The sequence below is a fragment of the Homarus americanus genome, unplaced genomic scaffold, assembly GCF_018991925.1.
Source record: "Homarus americanus isolate GMGI-L3 unplaced genomic scaffold, GMGI_Hamer_2.0 scaffold32583, whole genome shotgun sequence".
Classification (NCBI taxonomy): Eukaryota; Metazoa; Arthropoda; class Malacostraca; order Decapoda; family Nephropidae; genus Homarus; species Homarus americanus.
Genome location: NW_024713129.1, coordinates 8,290,887 through 8,312,837, shown reverse-complemented (window position 1 = coordinate 8,312,837; position 21,951 = coordinate 8,290,887). Strand labels below are relative to the sequence as shown.

Here is a 21,951-nt window from a genome sequence, read left to right as displayed (position 1 = left end):
TTAATCCCATATGTTCTGTTGTTCACTTAATCGTGATTTCACTTAACACGGTACTCTCTGGGTTCTATTGACCGCGTAAGTGGGGTACAACTGTATGTATGTATGTATGTATGTATGTATGTATGAGTAAATCACTGTGGTGCGTGATCTAGGTATATGTTGATAACCATAAAAGGAAAAGACGGTTGCGGTAATTCACATCTTCAGTGTACTCACCCTGAAGATGAATTCACAATGCTTGGAACTTCGTGTTTTCTTCTTTCCTTGGAAAAATATATATATATATATATATATATATGTATATATATATATATATATATATATATATATATATATATATATATATATATATATATATATATATATATATATATATATATATTTGTGTAATAAATGTATGTAGTAAGTATGTACAGTAATCTTTTTCACTCAAATCCTAATGAAACACTATTGAATTAGAATACTGTAGCTGGTTGAAGCAAGCTTATAAATTAAAGAAAATACTTGCAGTGTGTTTAATATATTACAGTATACAGAACCTGTATAATGGGGTAGCTCACTCAGCAGGGATGGGGCCCAAATTTATGCACAATTGATTTATATTTCATTTACAGCATATAGATACATATATTCTGCATTAATTTTATGAAATATAATTTAATCATTTTGGGTATAAGATGTACACTAAAGACCCAAAAAGGTAAGCAATCACTACCGTCTGCTTGGCATTGCCATGACACCTGACTCTGAGGCACTAAGCAACCTGTTCTTACCTTTATTCATTACACATACATACTTCCTGAGTAAAATTTATAATATATGCCATATTCAATGTATTATCTACCATAAATATAATGAAATAGACTTTCAGATTTCAGACTGGGGAATTTTGGATAAGGGATACCCAACCTGTATTATGAAATCTTTAAACCCAGTGTATTTGTTATTATGTATTCATATATAGTAGTGATGAAGTGCTGATTTCTAATTACCATTTGATTGTGCAGATCGAGAAGTGGTTGATGTATGGATAAAGTGCAATGACAAAGATTCACTAAACATGGCACGCAGGATGATCAAGGAAGAAGGCCTCTTGTGTGGTAAGGTGGACATATTTTTTATGGTTGATCAGTGGCGGCTCGTGACTCTAATTCATGGGGGAGCTGCTTCAAAACATTTTTAAGAATTGTTTTAATATTGTGTGACACACACACACACACACACACACACACACACACACACACAGAAATACAGTACAGTATATATATATATATATATATATATATATATATATATATATATATATATATATATATATATATATATATATATATATATATATATATATATATATATATATATATATATATATATATATATATATATATATATATATATATATATTCTCTCTCTCTCGGAATTAGAGGATGACCATTGACATTAAGTTTAAGTATTACTGATAATTGTTTTAAATATCTTGTACAAGTATAAATAAATAAACATTTGATATATTATATTATACATATATATCGGGTGAAATAGGGGGTGATGCAGTTCCACAGTGCCTACTGACGAGCCGCCACTGTGGTTTATTAAAAATTATATAAGAATTATACTACTGAGGCTCCTAGTCTAGTGGTGGCCACTCTTTAAGGTAAATAAGGTATTATAAGTGCCCAATAGAGCCATCTGGTGATAATGCAACTACATGTAACAAGAACATAAGAAAGGGTATCAGCTTAGAACCTAAGAAAGCCACTCAACTGCCACATCACCACAAGTGATGGAAGCCATCATAAGGATAAATGACTCCATAACCAGTGTCAATACCCCTTAGTTTCAGAGTTACAACACTTTACTCCTGTAGATGCTGAACAGAACATATTGTAAAAATAAAACAAAAATAAAGAATATAAAGTACGGTTATGTTATAATCAATAATAAATACAGACTCTACATTATATCTTACCAGCCTTCAACAACATTTAAATTTATAAATAGTAAATATAATGTATAAATAGTCATTTGTACATATGGACAGGCTTCTTCGTATCTCTGAAAGTTCGTAAGTGATATGTTCATAAGTAGAGGAGCACCTGTACACTTGTATTGTATTTCAGATAGTCTTGACTATTGGTTAATCAGGACCCTTCTTTCCCCCAATTAGTCCAGATGACCAAGGGTTTATTGTATATGAACTTTTCAATTTCCTTTAGTTCATTTGTTCTTTTATCAATTGCACAACTGAGAAAATATTGACTACCCAAGCAGCTAATAAGGTGACAAATGATGAGAATAATTAATTAGAAAAATTATAAATTGATATGTAATTTGATTATGACAATTATGTTATTGAACAGGTGGAAGCTGTGGAGCTGCCATGCACTCTGCAATGATAGCAGCAGCAGAACTTGAGGCTGGGCAGAGATGTGTTGTAATATTGCCAGACTCTGTACGAAACTACATGACCAAACATCTCTCTGAGCAGTGGATGATGGAAAGGGATTTCATCAAGGAGGATGAAGAAACACAAAGTAAACACTGGTCAGTTCTTGCTACACATATTTTCTATTTGACTTGTCTCTTATTTGATATTGTAATAGTACAAACATGACTTACCATATTTTATTATCCTCCAGTGACTGTCTGTTATTACAGGGGCCCCCAAAATGGCCGCAAAAAACATTTGCGGACGGGTGGGGGTTATATTTTTACTTGTGTGTCTACACACACACACACATATTTACAATACAGGTAAAAGAAATTACTGTCTCTAGAACGAATGGCTCCCTGTCCCAGCCGCGAAAATTACGGCAACTTTAAAACTACCCATAAACATTCTTGGGTACATCCAGGGTTCCATCTGTGAATAACCGAGAACCGCAAAGTAAAAATCCGCAAACTTGGGGGTTATACTGAAATAGCTTTCTCCTCCTGTCCCAGATCACTCTGAACCTAGAGCACCCTCATTCCTAGCTGTAAAAGGGGTCCTAACTTTTCTTTTTGGGAAGTGAGGGCAGTCTTGTACAATGCTGGCCACACTGCCTCCCTCTGTACAGTATTAATTAAAGGCTTGGTGTGCAATATACTGTATGTACACACCCATTAATGGGCCATCAGGCTTATGTAATTCTTTTCTCACTGGTATCAATAATTGTAAAATCAACTCTTTTAGTATTCAATTAAATTTTATGTAAATTTGTTTAAATGGTTTATACATATCAGTGATATATGGTATATGCCAAGATGGTACGACCCTGATAAGCACATTCATCTGTACTTCTGTACTCTAAATCAGTCCTCAAATAAGTATCGTTAAGATAACTGATCCACTCATTTTCAATAGAATTTTATGCCACTTTACAAATGGTGTAAGTTTAGATGATGTGATGGCACTGTAGCATTGGGTCTATCCGTCCATATATCTGTCTACTAGGTTTTAATATTTAAGTTTTTAAGTTTTCAAGGAAACTTTAACCCACAAGATATAAATGGTGTTCATTACAGTATATGGATGGGTGATAGGTATGTACCACTCCACTAAGGTCATTCATTCATCTTGTCCATCTGTCTCACTGATTGGGCCAGGGAAATAATTATGTCATCTTCAGATGTTTTGACTGAATTGTACTGTACTTTGTCATAATTAGTTGCAAATTAATTGCTTTTTTTTATAAAAAAATCTATGTATTGTACAGTATCCTTTGAATATATGTAATTTTAGTAAGGATAGGTATTGATACTTACTGAAATACCTTTCTTCTCTGCTCTGGCTGCAACAGGTGGTCACCCCTGAAGGTATCATCGCTGCCCCTCTCAGCACCCCTGACTGTTTTACCAACTATTTCCTGCCAGGATGCCATCGCTATCATGCAGCGCGAGGGATACGATCAGTTGCCTGTTGTTGACCAAGAAGGGTAAGAAAAGAAAGGCCTTGTATTTTATATGCATTTTACAATATGTCATTAAAAAATAATTTCACCTCGGCCTTGATGTTTCTGTCTTACATTTGATGTTCTTCCTTTTCTCTTTCTTATTTCTGGTGCATCACTGTACCTGTTAGTGGGGAAAGTTGTTATTATTTACTGTAGTTTATAATACCTGTGACGGGCACATGGGTAGGCTAGCTGCTTGGGTAACTTAAGGCATAGGCTCTTGCACTTAATTCATATTCTGCTACCTTTGTACAAGGTTGATCTCTCATTAGCTGCTGTTTTTGCGCACAACTTGTGTTGTGCAGTATAGTGGTCCCTCGGTTAACGAGCACAATTCGTTCCAGAAGGTTGCTTGTTAACCGAAAAATTCGTTAACTGAAACAATTGTTTCAATGGGTTTTTGGGTAATTGGTTCCAGCTCACCGAAAATTGCCTAAAGTTAGCAAAAAAGGCAATAAAGTACACTTACTTTGAGGTGTGTATGTAGAAGGCTCCTGGATGATGATGCTGATGTGAATTTGAAGTGGAGGTGGAGGAGAAGCATTTTACTGCTTCTTGGAAGGTGAGTCACCTTCCATGAAAATGTCAGGAGCCTATGGACTGACAGATTCTCCACCAGGAACATTCTCTCTCCTTCTTGAAGTGGAAGGCTGAGGGCTAGCATCTTGTTCCCGCTGCCTCTTAGAGAAGAAACAGTCAATTTTTGTCTGTGGGGCATCTCTCCTCCTCATCATTAACTGATGTTTAAAGAAGAAGACCACTGTCTCTTCAACATGACACAAAGCTAGTTCAGATTTTTCCACATCTGGGTGCCCTGAAGCCAGTTTCCTGAAATTCTCCCAGTGGTCATTTACACGGTACCTTGCCAGAATTTAAATGCTTTAATTACGCGGTAAATTTGGTCATTTACGCGGAGAGCAGCTGGTGGTTCAGCCGCGCCGGGCCATTTTTCGATTCAAACCTCCCCCCATCTCCCGTCATGCTTGGGTAAGCGGCGCGAGTAAAATCCCGCCGTATGTTGCTGTTGCATTATCGGTAACGTCATATGACGTATCGGACTGTGATTGGGCCACGCATCCTTACCTCCCTCCCCCGCTAGCTGTGATTGGTTCAATGTAATACTGTATGACGTGCCTTGCCACGGGAGGGAAGAAGCCGCTGACCTACCCGCGTCAGTCACTCTCCTCCTTTCACTCGGTGTAAACTGTGTTCTATTGTGCCCGCTAATCTCGTAAGAATGGCTTCCGCTGGACCCCCCCCCACCACATAAAAACCTTGCCTTACCTGGACCCAGCCTCTCCAAGCCAAAGAAGATACGACGTTCCCTAAGTTACGAAGTTAAGTACAAGATCGTGCAGGAGTTGGAAAAAGGTACGAAGCAAGTTGATTTGGCCTGCCAGGAAGGATGCCGCCAAGATAAAAGAACATATGAGCATCACAAAGTCCACAGGTGCTTCAATGGTGAAGTACTGCCAGAACAAGGTTCTGCTCAAGACTGAGAATTTGCTGGTGAGCTACTAGATTCGTCAGGCAAGACGGAACATGGCGGTGGACACGTGGTCAGTTCAGGACTACGCACGTGAACTGTACGTAGCAGTGGCACATAAGATGGGAATTGCAGAGCCCAAACCCTTCACTGCTTCCTCTGGGTGGCTGCAAGGGTTTAAGAAGAGGAACAAGATCACCAACATTAACATTGCTGGTGAAGGAGCGAGTGCTGACTGTGTTGCGGTTAGTGACTTTCCTCCATTCTTACGTGACATTATGGAGGAAGGACAGTACACTGACGACCAGGTGTTCAACATGGATGAATCTGGTCTGTTTTGGAAAAAGCTACCTACCAAGACCTTCGTTGTCAAGTCTGTCAGCAAGTGTCAGGGCAGGAAGTTGCAAAAGTAGCGCATCACTATCCTGTTTACCACCAATGCCTCTGGTACCAGTAAGCTCAAGTTATCGGTAATCCACACAGCCCGCAAGCCGCACGCTTACAAGAACATGGACATGACCAAGCTAAATGTCCACTGGCTAACCGCACCTAAGGCGTGGATGTTCACTGCTCTGTCCCTCTCCTGGTTTGACGACTGTTTCGTTCCCGACGTCAAGAAATTCTGCGAGCAACAGAATGTTCCATTCAACATTTTGTTGCTGCTTGACAACGCACCAGGACACTCGCCCCTACTGTTGGATCGTCACCCCAATGTAAAAGTGGTCTTCCTTCCTTCCAACACTACGTCGTTAATCCAGCCCATGGACGAGGAGTCGATATGCAACATTAAGGCTGCATTCTCTACAGAGAAGTTTAAGTTCATGAACGACTGTACCTACACCAAGGATGAGTTGCGTAACCTGGGTGACACCGATAGCGAGAGCGACGAGGACGAGGAACAAGAATTGGCGGATCAAGAAGTTCGCGTCAAACAGTTTTGAAAGAAATTTAACGTAAAGACAGCTGTTGATTTCTTGGTGGAGGCATGGGGGCAGCTGTCTGTGGCAACGATTCGTCACGCATGGCGGCATGTGTTGCAAGGTATCCCAGGTGGGAGGCAGAGTCAACCTGTGACTGGTGAGGTTCAGTCTGTTGTAGTGGCAGTGGACCTTGCAAGAGAAGCTGCGCAGAGTGTTACAGCTGCAGGTTTCTCCGAGACCACCAACGACGACATTATGGAGGTGATCAGGGATCCTGAGGTGACAGCCGACGAGATGTTAGAAGACGATGACGTCAGTGAAGAGGCAGGTGGTGCGTCATCCCGAGAAGAACACAAGTTAACGCATGGCAATGTTAAGGATGCCATCGAGTTTGCAGAGAATCTCAAGCTCGTCCTTTCCAACGACCCTGACGATCACCGCTATGAAGTCTTCAATAACCAGCTGTTGCAGACTATGGAGCCTTACATCCAGATGTATCATGACAACTTCAACACTAGCCGTCAGCGTAACATCTCTGACTTCTTCGCCTGCAACCCACCACAGCCAACCCAAGCCAGTGATAGTGACAGTGATGTTGACTTTGAGGGATTTGTCAGGGAGGCCCTGACAACTATGGTGGATAGTGATGGTGATTCACCTGAGGGCCAGTAATCTGCCCTCTGCCTTGGAACCAGCCCCCATTCCCTTATGCCGACCCATCTCTTCTACTAACGTAAGTGTTAAACCTTGATTTTCCTTTTACCTGGTACAGTATATTATTCTCTTATTGATATTTATCTTCTATATTATGTGTGTGTGCATACCATCATAAAATTAAGATACTATTTTTACTACAACGTACGTATTGTGTCGCAAAAAGTGGAGTTTGGGGGTCAGCCCAGTCTCTATTTCAATTAATCCCATGTGTTCTGTTATTTCATTTACGTGTTTCTCGTTTTACGAGGGCCTCCACGGGTTCAATTGACCACGTAAATGCAGACCCAACTGTACTGATGGCCACAGTCTTTCCATGAAGAATTGAGGGATCTAGTGGAGACTTCTTGCCATGAGGACACAATCAATTTTACAGCCTCCAGGATGTTAAGCTGTGTCTTCCACAACTGTGCCAGTGTTAGTTCAGGATCAGTAGAATTTGCCTGATGACACCTCCTGAACATTTTCTTCATGTATAACTTCTTGAAGTTGCTGATCAGAATCTGGTCCATTGGCTGTATAATTGATGTGGTGTTGGGAGGCAAAAACAACACTTTGATAAAGTCAAATTGAGACTCCAAAGTTCTGGCAAGTTGAGTGTCATGACCAGGGGCATTATCCATAAGGAGAAGAGCCTTTAAAGGAAGTTTATTGGTGGTTAGGTAGCTCTTCACAGAAGGGCAAAACATCTCAACAGCCCATTCATTAAAGAGCTGTCTTGTTACCCATGCCTTACGGTTGGACTTCCAATAAACTCCAAGCTGTCCTCTTACCACTTTTTGTTGCTTGAACACCCTGGGGTTCTCGGAGCGGTAGATAAGCATAGGCTTCAGTCGGAAATCCCCTGAAGCATTGGCACCAAGCAACAGAGTGAGACGGTCTTTCATGGGTTTATGCCCAGGTAAAGAGGCCTCATCTCTGGTGATGAATGTTCTTTTGGGCATCTTTTTCCAGAACAGCCCAGTTTCATCAACATTGAACACTTGCTGTGGAAGATAATTTACTTCTTCCATTAGTTCTTTTAATTCCACTAAAAACTTTGCTGCCCCTTCCTTATCAGCACTGGCAGCCTCACCATTCCTAACTTTTCTTAAATTTTTCGAACCAGCCTTTGCTGGCCCTAAAATCTTCAAAGTCTGTGCCTGAAGAACCAAGTTGATCTACCTTTAAATGTTTGTAGATTTCCCTGGCTCTTTCACAAATAAATTCAGTAAAAACTGAATCACCTTTCATCTGTTTTTCCTTAATCCAGATGAGAAGTTACCTCTCTGCTATTAGGGATCTACCTTTGAACACTGGTAGATTTGTCTCTCACTTTCACTTCCTTGAATTTGTCTTTCTGTGCAAGGTTTGTCGACACAGTTGATGTCAACATGCCATATTCTTTGCTTAGCACATTTGTTATGATGCCTTATTCATGTTTTCTTATTACTTCCTGTTTCATCTGAATTGAAATCGCTTTTCTAGATTTCTTGGGACCCATGCTGGATTCAAACACAATTTCAACACGTGATATTTTAAGTTTAATTACTGTAAATAGAGAATATTTTCTTTAAATCAACACTGCACTGCGCTATATATCATCAATATGTAAAATAAATTTCAAAATGACCAATAATTTGACTGAAAACACAGAAAAAAGTGTTTATGTTGAAGAGAGTCTGAAGCAAGATGTTACCTCCACTGAAAAGACACAGAGACTGACGCCTGTTTGGTGTGTTGATAGGCTGTTTGGCGCGCATAAAACTAGTTTCCTGTACTTCAATTATATTCAATAATTGTTAAAATGACTAAAAAATTTAATATAAAGTGGGGTATGCTATAACGAACGGATCCTACTACGAATATTCCTATAACGAATGGATCCTACTACGAATATTCCTATAACGAACGGTTTTACCTATAAAATTGAGAATCCTATAACGAACGCAACTCCTACAACGAACGCAGATGAATACGGGGCTATTTCGTCTGGCGCATGAATATTGATGTACAGCGGCTCACAACAAGAGCGTCAGGCGCCATCTTTGTCTCATTGTGTAGCCAGTGCACCACTGTTATTGTTGAAATTTCGTCTTTTGATGTGGAAATTCGTGTTATTTGTATAACTATTTTGTTATACAAGTATACAATTGTAACAATGAATCGTCCAAAGCGAGTGAGAAAGCTAATAACCCTTAAAACTAAGAAAGAAATCATAAAGAAACGTGAGGATGGAACAAGCATTGCGAAACTTAGTGATGAATATGGGATGGCTAAATCGACTATACATTGAACCCTCACTTTACGCGGTCAATTGAACCTACGGCGGCCCGCGTAAAGTGAACAACATAACATATGGGATTAATTGAAATAGAGACCGGGCCGACCCCCAAACTCCACTTTTTCAGACACAATACCTACGTTGTAGTAAAAATAACTTCTTAATTTTATGATGGTATGCACACACAAATTAAGAGAAATATCAATATATATTACAACACACTTACATTAGTAAAAGATGGCTGGGCACGGGATGGGGGGTTGGTTCCGAGGCAGAGGGCAGATTATTGGCCCTCACCTGTATCACTTGTATCAATTGTATCACTATCCACCACAGAGGCTTGCAGGGCCTCTTTGTCAAACCCCTCAAAGTCCATATAAGTCCATATCCTCACTATCACTGACTTGGGCCGGCTGTGGTGGGTGGCGGGTGAAGAATTCGGTAATGTTTTGATGACTGGGCGACCTTGTGCGCAACCTGCTCGCACCGCTCTCCGCGTAAAAGGGTACACACACACCGCAGAAAGTGAGCATTCCGTGTTCGGCAGGGTACCGCGTAAACGTGGAAACACGTAAAGTGGGACCGCGTAAAGCGAGGGTTGACTGTATGTACGATTTTGAAGAATAAAGAGGAGTTGAAAACTGTGCAAGTGGCTAAGGGAATCTTTAGACTTAGCAAAGCAAGGTGTAATGTGATTGAAGAGATGGAAAATTTACTCTTAGCGTGGATAAAGGAGAAAGAAATGGCAGGTGATAGCATTAGTGAAGCTATAATTTGTGAGAAGGCCAAACAGTTCTTTGAGGACCTTAAAGCCAAGACTCCCAGTGGAAGTGATCATGCTGTGCCAGTGTTTAGGGGTACCTGCATGCTGAACAACACTGAGGTAAGATAAAGTACTGTATTTTTTACATTTTCCACAGAAAATTTTCAGTGTTAAGTGGTTGTATTTGGGGGCCTGGGACGGATTAATCCTATAACGAACGAATGCTATAACGAACGAGGTTCTAGAACCAATTAGATTCGTTATATCATACCCCACTGTAAAACTTTTAAAATGATTGAATAGTACAACCTTCTTGATATTTACTAAAATGGCAAGGAATTTAAGCCCTAGAACTGATTACTGTATTGGCGGAATAATACGACAGCTAGTGTGCAAGCGAAAACATGTTGGGGGCCGCTCGTAAGGAATTCGTTAATCGAGGTAATGCTCGTTAACCAAAGCTAAGAATCTTGTGGAAGGTGATTCGTTAACCGAAATCTCGTTAACCGAGGTGCTCATTAACCAAGGGATCACTGTACAGCATCTCTCACGCTACAGAATCCATGGTTACGGAATTTTGAAAGTATGACCAAAATTTCAGGCTACGGGAAAAAAATATTCCCCCTTAAGGAATTTTGGTAAATTAAAAATAAGTAGCGATTTTAACCTAAAGTTTTACCCAAATTGTAAAAAAAAAAATTTGTGGATTCTGTTTGACCAAAAGGTAGTTGGAAGGCTGCTCACTTCCCCAGTTTCCAGCAACCACCACAACAATCGCGCTGCTCAGGTAGAATTCTTTCCCCAGCTTGTGTTCAGGACTGTATTTGCCCCTATGGAATTATGGTTAATTCATTCTTATTTTCAAAAGAAAAATCGCTATATAAAACAAACAAAATTTGTGTTCATTCTGGTGGTAGCTACAAGATGGCTGTTGGGCGGCTCACCTCACCAGCTGGTAGCAGGCCAACAACAATGGCTCTGCTCAGTTTAAATTCATTCCCCAGTTTATGTTCAGTTATGCGCCTGTATTACTGTGAACCCTTATTCAAGATGAGTGGTAAAAGACCATCAAGTTCAAGTGAAAGTAGTGGTGATATAAGATTCCATAAACGAATTGTGTTGGACAATAACTATGAAGTTTTAAGGAGGTAATCCCAGTAACTCTGATCGCACCACCTCACCTCACCACCGCCTGCAGCAGTCAACATCGTTTTTGGTGGAAATTATCTAATTTCATACATATTTGTGCTTGTGTCACGTTTTGGGGTCTCAAAAAATTTCTGTAGGAGTGCATCTCAACTTTTATAATGGAAGTCAATGGAAAAATGGTTTCGCTTTGCAAAATGATTTTCAGGAATGAAACCTTTCTGTAACCTGGGGACTCACCATCCTATTTATGTTTTGCCCACTCTCATTATATCCCTGGCAAACCTAAATGTCCCATATTACATACTTAATCTCTTCAGAAATGACCATTTAAGTGAGATTCTTAATCATTTAATTTAATTAATCTTATATACATATGTACAGTATTTACTAAGTGTAACTCATTCCTTATATTATTGCACAACAAAATTACAGTGGTCCCTCGGTTAACGAGCACAATCCGTTCTAGAAGGTTGCTCGTTAACCGAAAAACTCGTTCACCGAAACCATTGTTTCAATGGGTTTTGGGGTAATTGGTTCCAGCTCACCGAAAATTGTCTAAATTCAACAAAAAAGGTAGAAAAGTAAACTTACTTTGAGGTGTGTATGTAGAAGGCTCCTGGATGATGATGATGATGATGGGAATTAGAATGGGGGTGGAGTAGAAGAGAAGGCATTGGGGTGGAAGAGAAGTCACCCCATGGCGCCATTTCACCCATAAATTTTAGTTTTCTTGTTGTAATTCAAGATTATGTTCTTTAAATCAACACTGCACTGCATTATATATTGTCAATATGTAAAATAAATTTCAAAATGACCAATAATTTGCTTGCAAACACAGAGAAAAAGCATTTAGTTGAGGAGAGTCTCAAGCAAGATGTTACCTCCACTGAAAAGACACAAAGACTGATGCCTGTATGGTGTGTTGGCAGGCTGGATGGCATGTTCAATAATTGTTAAAATTACTATAAAATTTAATATTAAACTTTTAAAATTATTGAATAGTATAAACTTCTTGATATTTACTAAAATGGTAAGGAATTTAATCCCTAGAACCGATTACTGTACTGGCGGACTAATACTACAGCTGGTGGGCCGCCAAATGCAAGCGAAAACATGTTCAGGTCGGCTCGTAAGAAGAAACTCGTTAATCGAGGGATTGCTCGTTAACCGAAGTTCAGAATCTTATGGAAAGTAACTCGTTAACCGAAATCTCGTTAACCGAGGCGCTCGTTAACCAAGGGACCACTGTACAGACATATTTATGATAATAAACTAAATACTGTAATACAAAAACATATTTAGCATAATAAACTAACTAAGAATACTGTACATATCTTTCATTGTGTAACAATTTGCTTTCTTAAAAAAAAAGGAAACTAGATTACCTAAGTTTTCAGGTTTCTCTAATTCTTTGATGAAATACTAATCTAAATTGCACAATAGATTTTCACCTTTAGCAAAAAGCAAAAAAATGGACATAAACTATTTTCCTTTCAAATTTTGATCATAACTAGTATTAAAATTGATATTTTTCACTAGGGCACTACAAAGATATATTGTATTAAAAAACACCTGTACAGTAGTACCCCGATTTACGCGGTCAATTGAACCCACAGGGGACCGCGGAAAGTGAAAACCGCTTAAAGTGAACAACAGAACATATGGGATTAATTCCAATAGAGACTGGCCCGACCCCCAAAATCCACTTTTTCCAACACAATACCTATGTTGTAGTAAAAATAACATCTAAATTTTATGATGGTATGCTCACACAATTAATATTTAAGAGAAATACAGTCGCCAGGTTAATGTCCATTCAAATAATGGACTCCAATCTCCCCTCTTCCCAGCTCACTAGCTCCTACCTCTCTGATTAATGTTTGGGTGAAAACTCTTGATTTTAACGTTTAGTAATAAATAATACCTCAGACTAAATTATTACTTTAGATCTAAAATTTGTATGTCTAATGCAAAATCCATGATGTTTATATTCAAAATGATCATCATATTGTAAGAATTCCAGCAATGTAAATTTTATTCTGGTTGAGTAATTTGTATGAATTTTATGAGCTAAAACAAATATCTTCAGTTAATAAAAAAAAAAAATTCTTCACGACACTATCTGTCAATCACAGTACCCCACCTTGCCTCCCCCCCTCCTCACACTCACGCCAGCTGGGTCCCAACCCTCCCACCCACCTTCCCTCCCTACCAGATAAATGTGTGGGTGAAAACTCTAGATTTTAACGTTTAGTAATAAATAATACCTCAGACTGAAGTTAGGATAATATAATTGACATTTCTGGATTCCTTGCAAGTCAGGGAATATTTTGAATGTAAACTTCATATATTTTGCACAAAAGATAAAATATTTGCTTTGTGTAAACCAAATTATTACTTTAGATCTAAAATTTGTATGTCTAATGCAAAATCCATGATGGTTATATTCAAAATGATCATCATATTGTAAGAATTCCAGCAATGCAAATTATATTCTGGCCGGGTAATTTGTATGAATTTTATGAGCTAAAACATATATCTTCAGTAAATAAACAAAGAAATATTCTTCAAGGACACTATCTGTCAATCAAAATACTCCACCCTAGCTGGGTCGGTCCCTCCCTCCCTCCCTCCCTACCTACCAGAGAAGGGATTGGGAGAAAATAGTATATTTAAATTTTTAGTAATAAATAATAACTCGGACTAAAGTTAGGATAATATAATTGACATTTCTGGATTCCTTGCAGGTCAGGGAATATTTTGAATGTAAACTTCATATATTCTGCACAAAGGATAAAATATTTGCTTTGTGTAAACCAAATTATTACAGAAGATCTAAAATTTGTATGTTTAATGCAAAATCCATGATGTTTATATTCAAAATGATCATCATATTGTAAGAATTCCAGCAATGTAAATTATATTCTGGCCGGGTAATTTGTATGAGTTTTATGAGCTAAATAAAAAAAAAAAAAAAATTATATTTCACCGCGTATATGAGTAGATGCACCGCGGAAAGTGAAAGTCTGGTTCTGGCAAGGTACCGCGTAAATGCGAAATCTCGGAAAGTGAAACCGTGTAAAGCGGGGTAATACTGTATATTAAAAGCTCTCAAACTTGTTGAAAACTACAGGCACAGTAAGTCATCACCTAAAGTTCCAGTTAAAGTTGCTTCATTATTATGTCGACACTACAGAATTTCTACATCGAGGTTCCACACAAAATTGTGTAAAATCATTATTACGTTGTCAGTCACATGGTACTACTTTGCTCTGCGCAACACTTTCACCCGTCCCCCTTGTGATGCTGTACGTCACTGTGGAGCATCAGTCTCGCTTACGCCTCTGCCGAGTATGGATGCATCGCCTGTTCTTTGTACCTCGTGTTCCCCTTGCTTACGTTGTTGCTCACCTTTGGCCATTTAAATGGCATCAAAATGGTTTTGCTAGTACTGCACAGTAGTGCTAGTTGCAAGAAGCAATGGAGAAGTATCAGCCAGGCAGTGAAGGTGGATTTTTACGTCACTTTAAGCCAGGGGTCACCAAACTACGGCCCGCCCGGCCCGTGACGTCAGTTCATCAGGCCTGCTGACGGTACTTGAATTTGCTTGATAAAACGAATGGAACACGAGACGTTGTGATACAATTTAAATTTAAACATTATGTTTAGAATACTAGGAAATCTTCACGCGTGCGGAGACCTCCTGACTGCTATGTACAGTGAGTTCTGCTATAACGCGTGTTTTGATAACGCGAATTTGATCGAACGCGAATTTGATCGAACGCGATTTATGAATTCGGAACAATATTTGTATAACGCGAACTCGTTTGCTCTAACGCGATTCCACTCGAACGGTTGTTGTGACTTCAGTTCACGTTCGACATCACATGTTCAATTGAGTTATGTGTTTTGTTTGTGAACAATTGCAGAAATAATGTATGTAATATTTATGTATACAGTATACCTATATATTATAAGTAAATTGTAAAATTTTACATAAAAGAGAAAATCAAATTACATAGCGTTTTACACCCGCGCTCTCTTTACATCATACACAGTGTTTACAGTTTACGTTCGACATCACATATTCAATTGATTTATGTGTTTTGTTTGTGAAGAATTGCAGAAATAATTTATGTAATATTTATGTATACAGTAAACCACTCACAAGGTCCTACAGTACCACTAATTATTTTATACTGAAACTTACGTTTGGGAAGCTGGATTAAAATGAAGATTACCGGTATATTAAAATAATAAAAATGTATTATAAACCAGTCGAACATACCGTAATAAACACAGCTGCTATTATCATCCCCCCCTCCCCCATTTGCCAGTGACAAGAAAGGGAAAGTGACCTTGACTGTGACCGCCTGTGGCTATTTTTAGCCGTCCTTGTGTTCGGAGGTGGTCAGTAATGCATATCTGTATATTTACTGATCAATATATTTATCTCCTATAAATAATTCATTTAAAATTTATTTTTTTGCAAAGAATATTCAGTAAATGACTGCATTAATTCTTGAAACTACCTACAGTGGTAAATTTAGGATATAAATAATGAACAGAAGTCACGTCATGGATTCGGAGTTTGGTCCTTAACGATCACCATAAATGTAGCCTCCCTTTGTCGCGAAACACGTATATAAATTAAAGAAAATACTTGCAGTATATTTAATATATTACAGTATATTATATATAAATAAATAAACAAATAAATTCAAATTCCCTTATTATCCTGTGTCATATACAGAAATACTTGAGTCCCTGAGCGAGTACACAAAAAGAAAACGGACATCCTGGAGTGGATAGAGAACGGACATCTCTACTGGGGGACTCAAACGTTTCTCATGTTTTGTGGGCGCTCTAGCATAATATGAATAATATGTAAATTACAATTTACTTATACAGGTATATATATATATGTAAATTGTAAAAATTTAAATAAAAGAAAAACTAAATACGTAGCGTTTAAAGTGTACTGTACTGTACAGTATGTACAGTGCTGTGGCTTGGCGTGGGGTTATGCAGTGTTTACAGTTCACGTTTGACATCACATGTTCAATTGATTTATGTGTTTTGTTTGTGAACAATTGCAGAAATAATTTATGTAATATTTATGTATACAGTATACCTGTACAGTATATGTAAAATGTAAAATTTTAACTAAGAGAGAAAAACAAAATACGTAGCGTTTTAGACCTGCGCTCTCTTTACTCCACACGTTCACTTTGCTAGACGTGAGAAATTTTTAAGCGTCCTCAGTGCTTTCTGATTTACTGTTTCCCCAATTTTGTGACTATGGAAAAGAAGAATATCTCCGGGAAGCATTCTGGTGATCGCATTTCTGGTGGTGATCGTAAAAGAAAGGCTATAACACTTGAAGGCAAGCTTGATGTTGTCAAGCGTTTTGAAAATAAGGAAAGAACATGTGATATTGTGCGTGCAACGGGAATAAAGGAGTCTACTTTGCGCACCATTAGAGCCAATGCAGCAAAGATTAAAGCAAGCTGTGTTGCTGGAAAAACCTTGAGAGCTAGCAAAAGTGTAAGATCACGGCCAAAGGAACTTGAGGAGATGGAATGGCTTCTAAGTGTTTGGATAGAAGATCAAACGAAAAAGCGATCTGGGACCAGCTTCCTCACCATTAAAGAGAAAGCCTTGTCAATATATGAGGACCTAAAGAAAAAAGCTGAAAATCCTGATGATGTGGTTGCCTTTAGTGCAAACATTAGACGTCTTTTTTAAGTCAACCCCCAAGAAGCAGACTGAAGACACTGAACCACAGCCATCCACTTCTGGAATTAGACGTTTTTTTCTTCCCTCCCATGCATCCAAAACTGCACCTGATGATGATGATACTGATGATGACGATGACAATTGTCAAATCCTGTCTGCATGACTCCTCAACCTCAACATTAACCTTCTCCCCCATCAAGTTAAATTCATATTTTTTCAAGGTAAAGTGTAACATTTACTGTATGATTTCATTATTAGATATGAATGTAACATTTATTTAGACTGTGCTATCCTTTGTGTTAGGCTAACTACGAAATTTTTTTTCGATTTGGAGTAATCTGCACCTAACCCTATTTTCTCCATAAGCCCTGTTATTTCTATTACGCGATTTTCTATAACACGATATTTTACAAGAACACAATTATCGCGTTATAGCAGAACTACCTGTACCTTAAATTTACTATTTTCAATTTTAAATTATTGTATCTAGATTTTCTTGTTTATTGTAATGTTTGCTTATTTCGCGCCATCCCAAGTCCTTCCCCGGCTCGTGGTAGCTCCGCCTACGATCTGACGTTACCATGGTTTTTTGTCTTTTTACCCAGAGCTTTCATTCTGGCTTGCAAGTATTGAACAGAATGATTATGCGGCCCGCGCTCGTCATTCTTTCAGTTATCCGGCCCACTGTGATAAAAGTTTGGTGACCCCTGCTTTAAGTCAACGAGCATGCTGTTGATGTAGGGGTAGCGATGAGATTGCCTGTTACCATGGTACAGTGAGTTCTGCTATAATGCGTGTTTTGACAACGCGAATTGGCTCTAACGCGATTTATGAATAGAGGAACGATATTTGTATAACGCGAATGCTTGTTTGCTGTAACGCGATATTTGCTTACTATTTCTCCAATTTTGTGGTATTAACTGTGAATATGGTAAAGAAGAATATCTCCAAGAAGCGTTCTGGTGCTTGCATTCCCAGTGATGATCGTAAAAGAAGAGAAGCTCGATGTTATCTACCTCAAAATCGCCCTTCTCCCCCATCAAGTTATATTCGTATTTTTTCAAGGTACAGTGAGTTCTGCTATAATGCGTGTTTTGATAACGCGAATTTGCTCTAACGCGATTTATGAATTAGGAACGATATTTGTATAACGTGAACGCTTGTTTGCTATAACGCGATTTTTGCTTACCATTTCTCCAATTTTGTGGTATTAACTGTGAATATGGTAAAGAAGAATATCTCCACGAAGCGTTCTGGTGATAGAATTCCCGGTGATGATCGTAAAAGAAAGGATATAACACTTGAAGAGAAGTTCGATGTTATCAACCTCAAAATCACCCTTCTCCCCCATCAAGTTACATTCATATTTTTTCAAGGTAAAGTGTTACATTTACTGTATGATTTCATCATTAGATATGAATGTAACATTTATTTAGACTGTGCTATCCTTTGTGTTAGGCTAACTACTAAATTTTTTCGATTTCGAGTAATCTGCACCTAACCCTATTTTCTCCATAAGCCCTGTTATTTCTATTACCCGATTTTTTATAACACGATATTTTACAAGAACACAATTATCGCGTTATAGCAGAACTACCTGTAAAGTGTTACATTTACTGCATGATTTCATTATTAGATATGAATGTAACATTTATTTAGACTGTGCTATCCTTTGTGTTAGGCTAACTACTAAATTTTTTTCGATTTCGAGTAGTAATCTGCACCTAACCCTGTTTTCTCCATAAGCCCTGTTATTTCTATTACGCGAATTTCTATAACACGATGTTTTAGAAGAACACAACTATCGCGTTATAGCAGAACTAACTGTATGTACTATTCATGTTAGTGCTAACAAAATTAAGAACACTCTCAGAAGTGCTTTGTCTTTGAGTGCTACTAAGGCAAATCACACTCTTAGTTTAGTGATGGAGAAAATGGAAATGATGCTCGCAATGTGGACCAAAGACCAAAATCAACACAATGCCTCTTTGGCCATTGATGAATACAATACTGTGTATCATACTAAATGTTAATTAGAAATTATTGAACTTTATCTTTATATGTATTTACAGTGCAGAAGGTACAGGTATTTACAATCTGTTTACATTGTCTTATTTGTGATGTTATAGGGGTGAAGGGAGGCTGAGAACATAACCTACTTATTTCTTAAGTTTCTTATGGGAAAATTTATCCACTTAACATTGTTTCACATAACATTGTGGTTTACAAGAATGTAACCATGATGTTAACATAGGACTTAGCGTACTTATGAAATTGTTTAAGAAATTGTAACATTTATGATTAGAATTCTTTACTGTATTATTATGACTTCTGACATTGTAAGCTTACATGAAGTTTTTCCACTTGTATGTATAAGCTCTGTAAATAAACAGAACATGATACCTGAACAGTACTTTGAGCAGCAGCTTTTGCTTGACACTTAAGCTATTGGATATACACAGAATCAAAAAGCCTTGGAAAGATTTTATGTATGCTACAATTATTAGATTATACAGAACAGTTTATCAGAAATGAAGGCAGTGTATTTAGTAAGTAATATTTCCTGTACATTTCAGGATGATTCAGGGAGTTGTGACTCTAGGATCTCTCATGGCCAAAATGGTGTCCTCAAAGATAGAAGACTCTAGTCCAGTCCAGCAATCTTTATATTCACAGTTCCGAAAAATCAAACTAGATACTACCTTGGGCAAGCTCTCACACATCCTAGACCGTGACCACTTCGCTCTTGTTGTCCACACACAACGTCTCTGTAAGTGATAAGTTTCCATTTAACTCTAAAGGTTTGTTTGATCTCAGTAAAGTGGAAATATACCTAATGACATTATAGGTTAATACAGTATGTAGTTTTGTGTTGCTGTTGTATTGAGAATCTTTTGACGGATTTATAGTTTTGTTGAATGTTGTTTGCAGAAATTTGTTTAGATTTGTGGTAGTGTTTTGTCTGCTCAGAATGTGTATCCAAAGATGTTTACAGTGTTGCTCAGAGGCTTTTAGGACAGTGTAGATCTAACACCCAGTGGATGAAGCCTTTGCTTGGTACACCATGAAACACTGTCTGGCACAGCACTCGATTGCCTTAAATTCTCCAACTGTAAAATTAGATATCCATTGTTTGTTGGAGCAAGAACCAGTGACCCTTAGGACAGGAGTCAAGCACTGTAGCTACCCTCTTGGCACATAGCTGTTTGTACAGTAAACCTAACCATATTTTGGCAATGCTTTTCATTGATTGCTACTTTCTTTCACACTAATAAGGGGATTTATTTTTAAATCATTGCAGGGCACTTGAATTATCACAGTTTGTGGAAGTCCAGTTTAGCTCTATCTGTGATAATACTGTTTCAGCTATAGTTATCTGTGGGCTTTTCAGCTGTGGTCACACGATAACAGCTCTTCATTTTGTTATACTGGACTGTACTGTATATGGTATTTTGGATATATGGAACAGTTTACCAGAGCAAGTAGTCATATATTACTACTGTCAATAAACATTCTGTGTTTATATTTATTTTCTTCAAATACAGTCAACCCTCACTTTACGCGGTTAATGTAACCCGCAGGGTCCCGCGGAAAGTGAGGAACGCGTAAAGTGAATAACATAACATATGGGATTAATTGAAATAGAGTCCGGGCCGACCCCCAAACTCCACTTTTTGACGAGACACAACTATGTTGTAGTAAAAATTTTATCTTAACTTTATGATGGTATGAAAAAACAAGTAATATAGATGAGGTTAGGTTAGGAAAAATAAAGGTTAACATAGGAAAAATAAAGGTTAGGTTAGGAAAACTAAAAGTTATGTGGAACACTTACGTTAGTAGAAGAGATGGGTCGGCGTACGGGGATGGAGGCTGGTTCCGAGGCAGAGGGCAGGCTACTGGCCCTCAGGTGAATCACCATTACTAGGTGCATCACCATCACTGTCACTTACAGTTGTCAGGGCTTCCCTGACAAATCCCTCAAAGTCATCTTCACTGTCACTATCACTGGCTTGGGCTGGCTGTGGTGGGTTGCGGGCGAAGAAATCTGTTATGCTTTGCTGACGGCTGGTGTTGATGTTGTCGTGATACACCTTGATGTAGGGCTCCATAGTCTGCAACAGCTGGGTAGTGAAGATTTCATACCTGTTTGCGTCAGGGTCGTCGGAAAGGAGGAGCTTGGCTTTCTCGATACACTCGATGGCACCCCTAACATTACTATGGGATAAGTGTTGTTCTTCTTGGGATGACGCACCACCTGCCTCTTCACTGACGTCGTCATCATCATCATCTACCATCTCCTCGGTAGTCACATCAGGTTCCATTATCACCTCCAGGATGTCGTCGTTGGTGGTCTCGGAGAAGCCTGGAACTGTAACAGTCTGCGCAGCTTCTCTGGCAAGGTCCACTGCTACTGCAACAGTCTGAACCTCACCAGTCACAGATTGACTCCTCCTCTCACCTGGTATTCCATGCAACACATGTCTCCATGCGTGACGAATTGTAGCAATAGACAGCTGATCCCATGACTCCACCAAGAAGTCCACAGCTTTCTTAATGTTAAATACTCTCCAGAATTGTGTGAACAGTATTTTTTGCTGTGCCAACTGTTGATCCTCATCTTCTTCGCTCTTGCTATCGTTGGTGGTGCCACTCAGATTACGCAACTCTTCCCTGGTGTTGGTGTTGTCGTTCAGGAGTTTGAATTTTTTCGTAGAGAATGCAGCTTTTACATTACAGATTAACTCTTGGTCCATGGGCTGTAATATAGACGTAGTGTTGGGAGGAAGGAAGACCACTTTTACGTTGGGGTGACGATCTAACAGTAGGGGCGAGTGTCCTGGTGTGTTGTCCAGCAGCAACAAAATCTTGAATGGCACATTCTGTCGCTCACAGAATTTCTTTACATCGGGAACAAAACAGTCATCAAACCAGGAGAGGGACAGTGTAGAGAACATCCACGCATTACGTGCGGTCAGCCA

At 38.6% G+C, this 21,951-nt stretch overlaps 1 protein-coding gene across 1 annotated transcript in view; it reads left to right on the top strand.

The window, feature by feature from the left end:
• The window catches only part of LOC121870017 (cystathionine beta-synthase-like), a 147,524-nt gene that overhangs the window by 75,942 nt on the left and 49,631 nt on the right, over positions 1–21,951 (top strand). Inside the window, 4 exon segments of the mRNA XM_042371745.1 lie at positions 1,007–1,100; positions 2,361–2,544; positions 3,783–3,917; positions 19,546–19,739. Coding sequence (XP_042227679.1) covers positions 1,007–1,100; positions 2,361–2,544; positions 3,783–3,917; positions 19,546–19,739 — 607 coding nt within the window.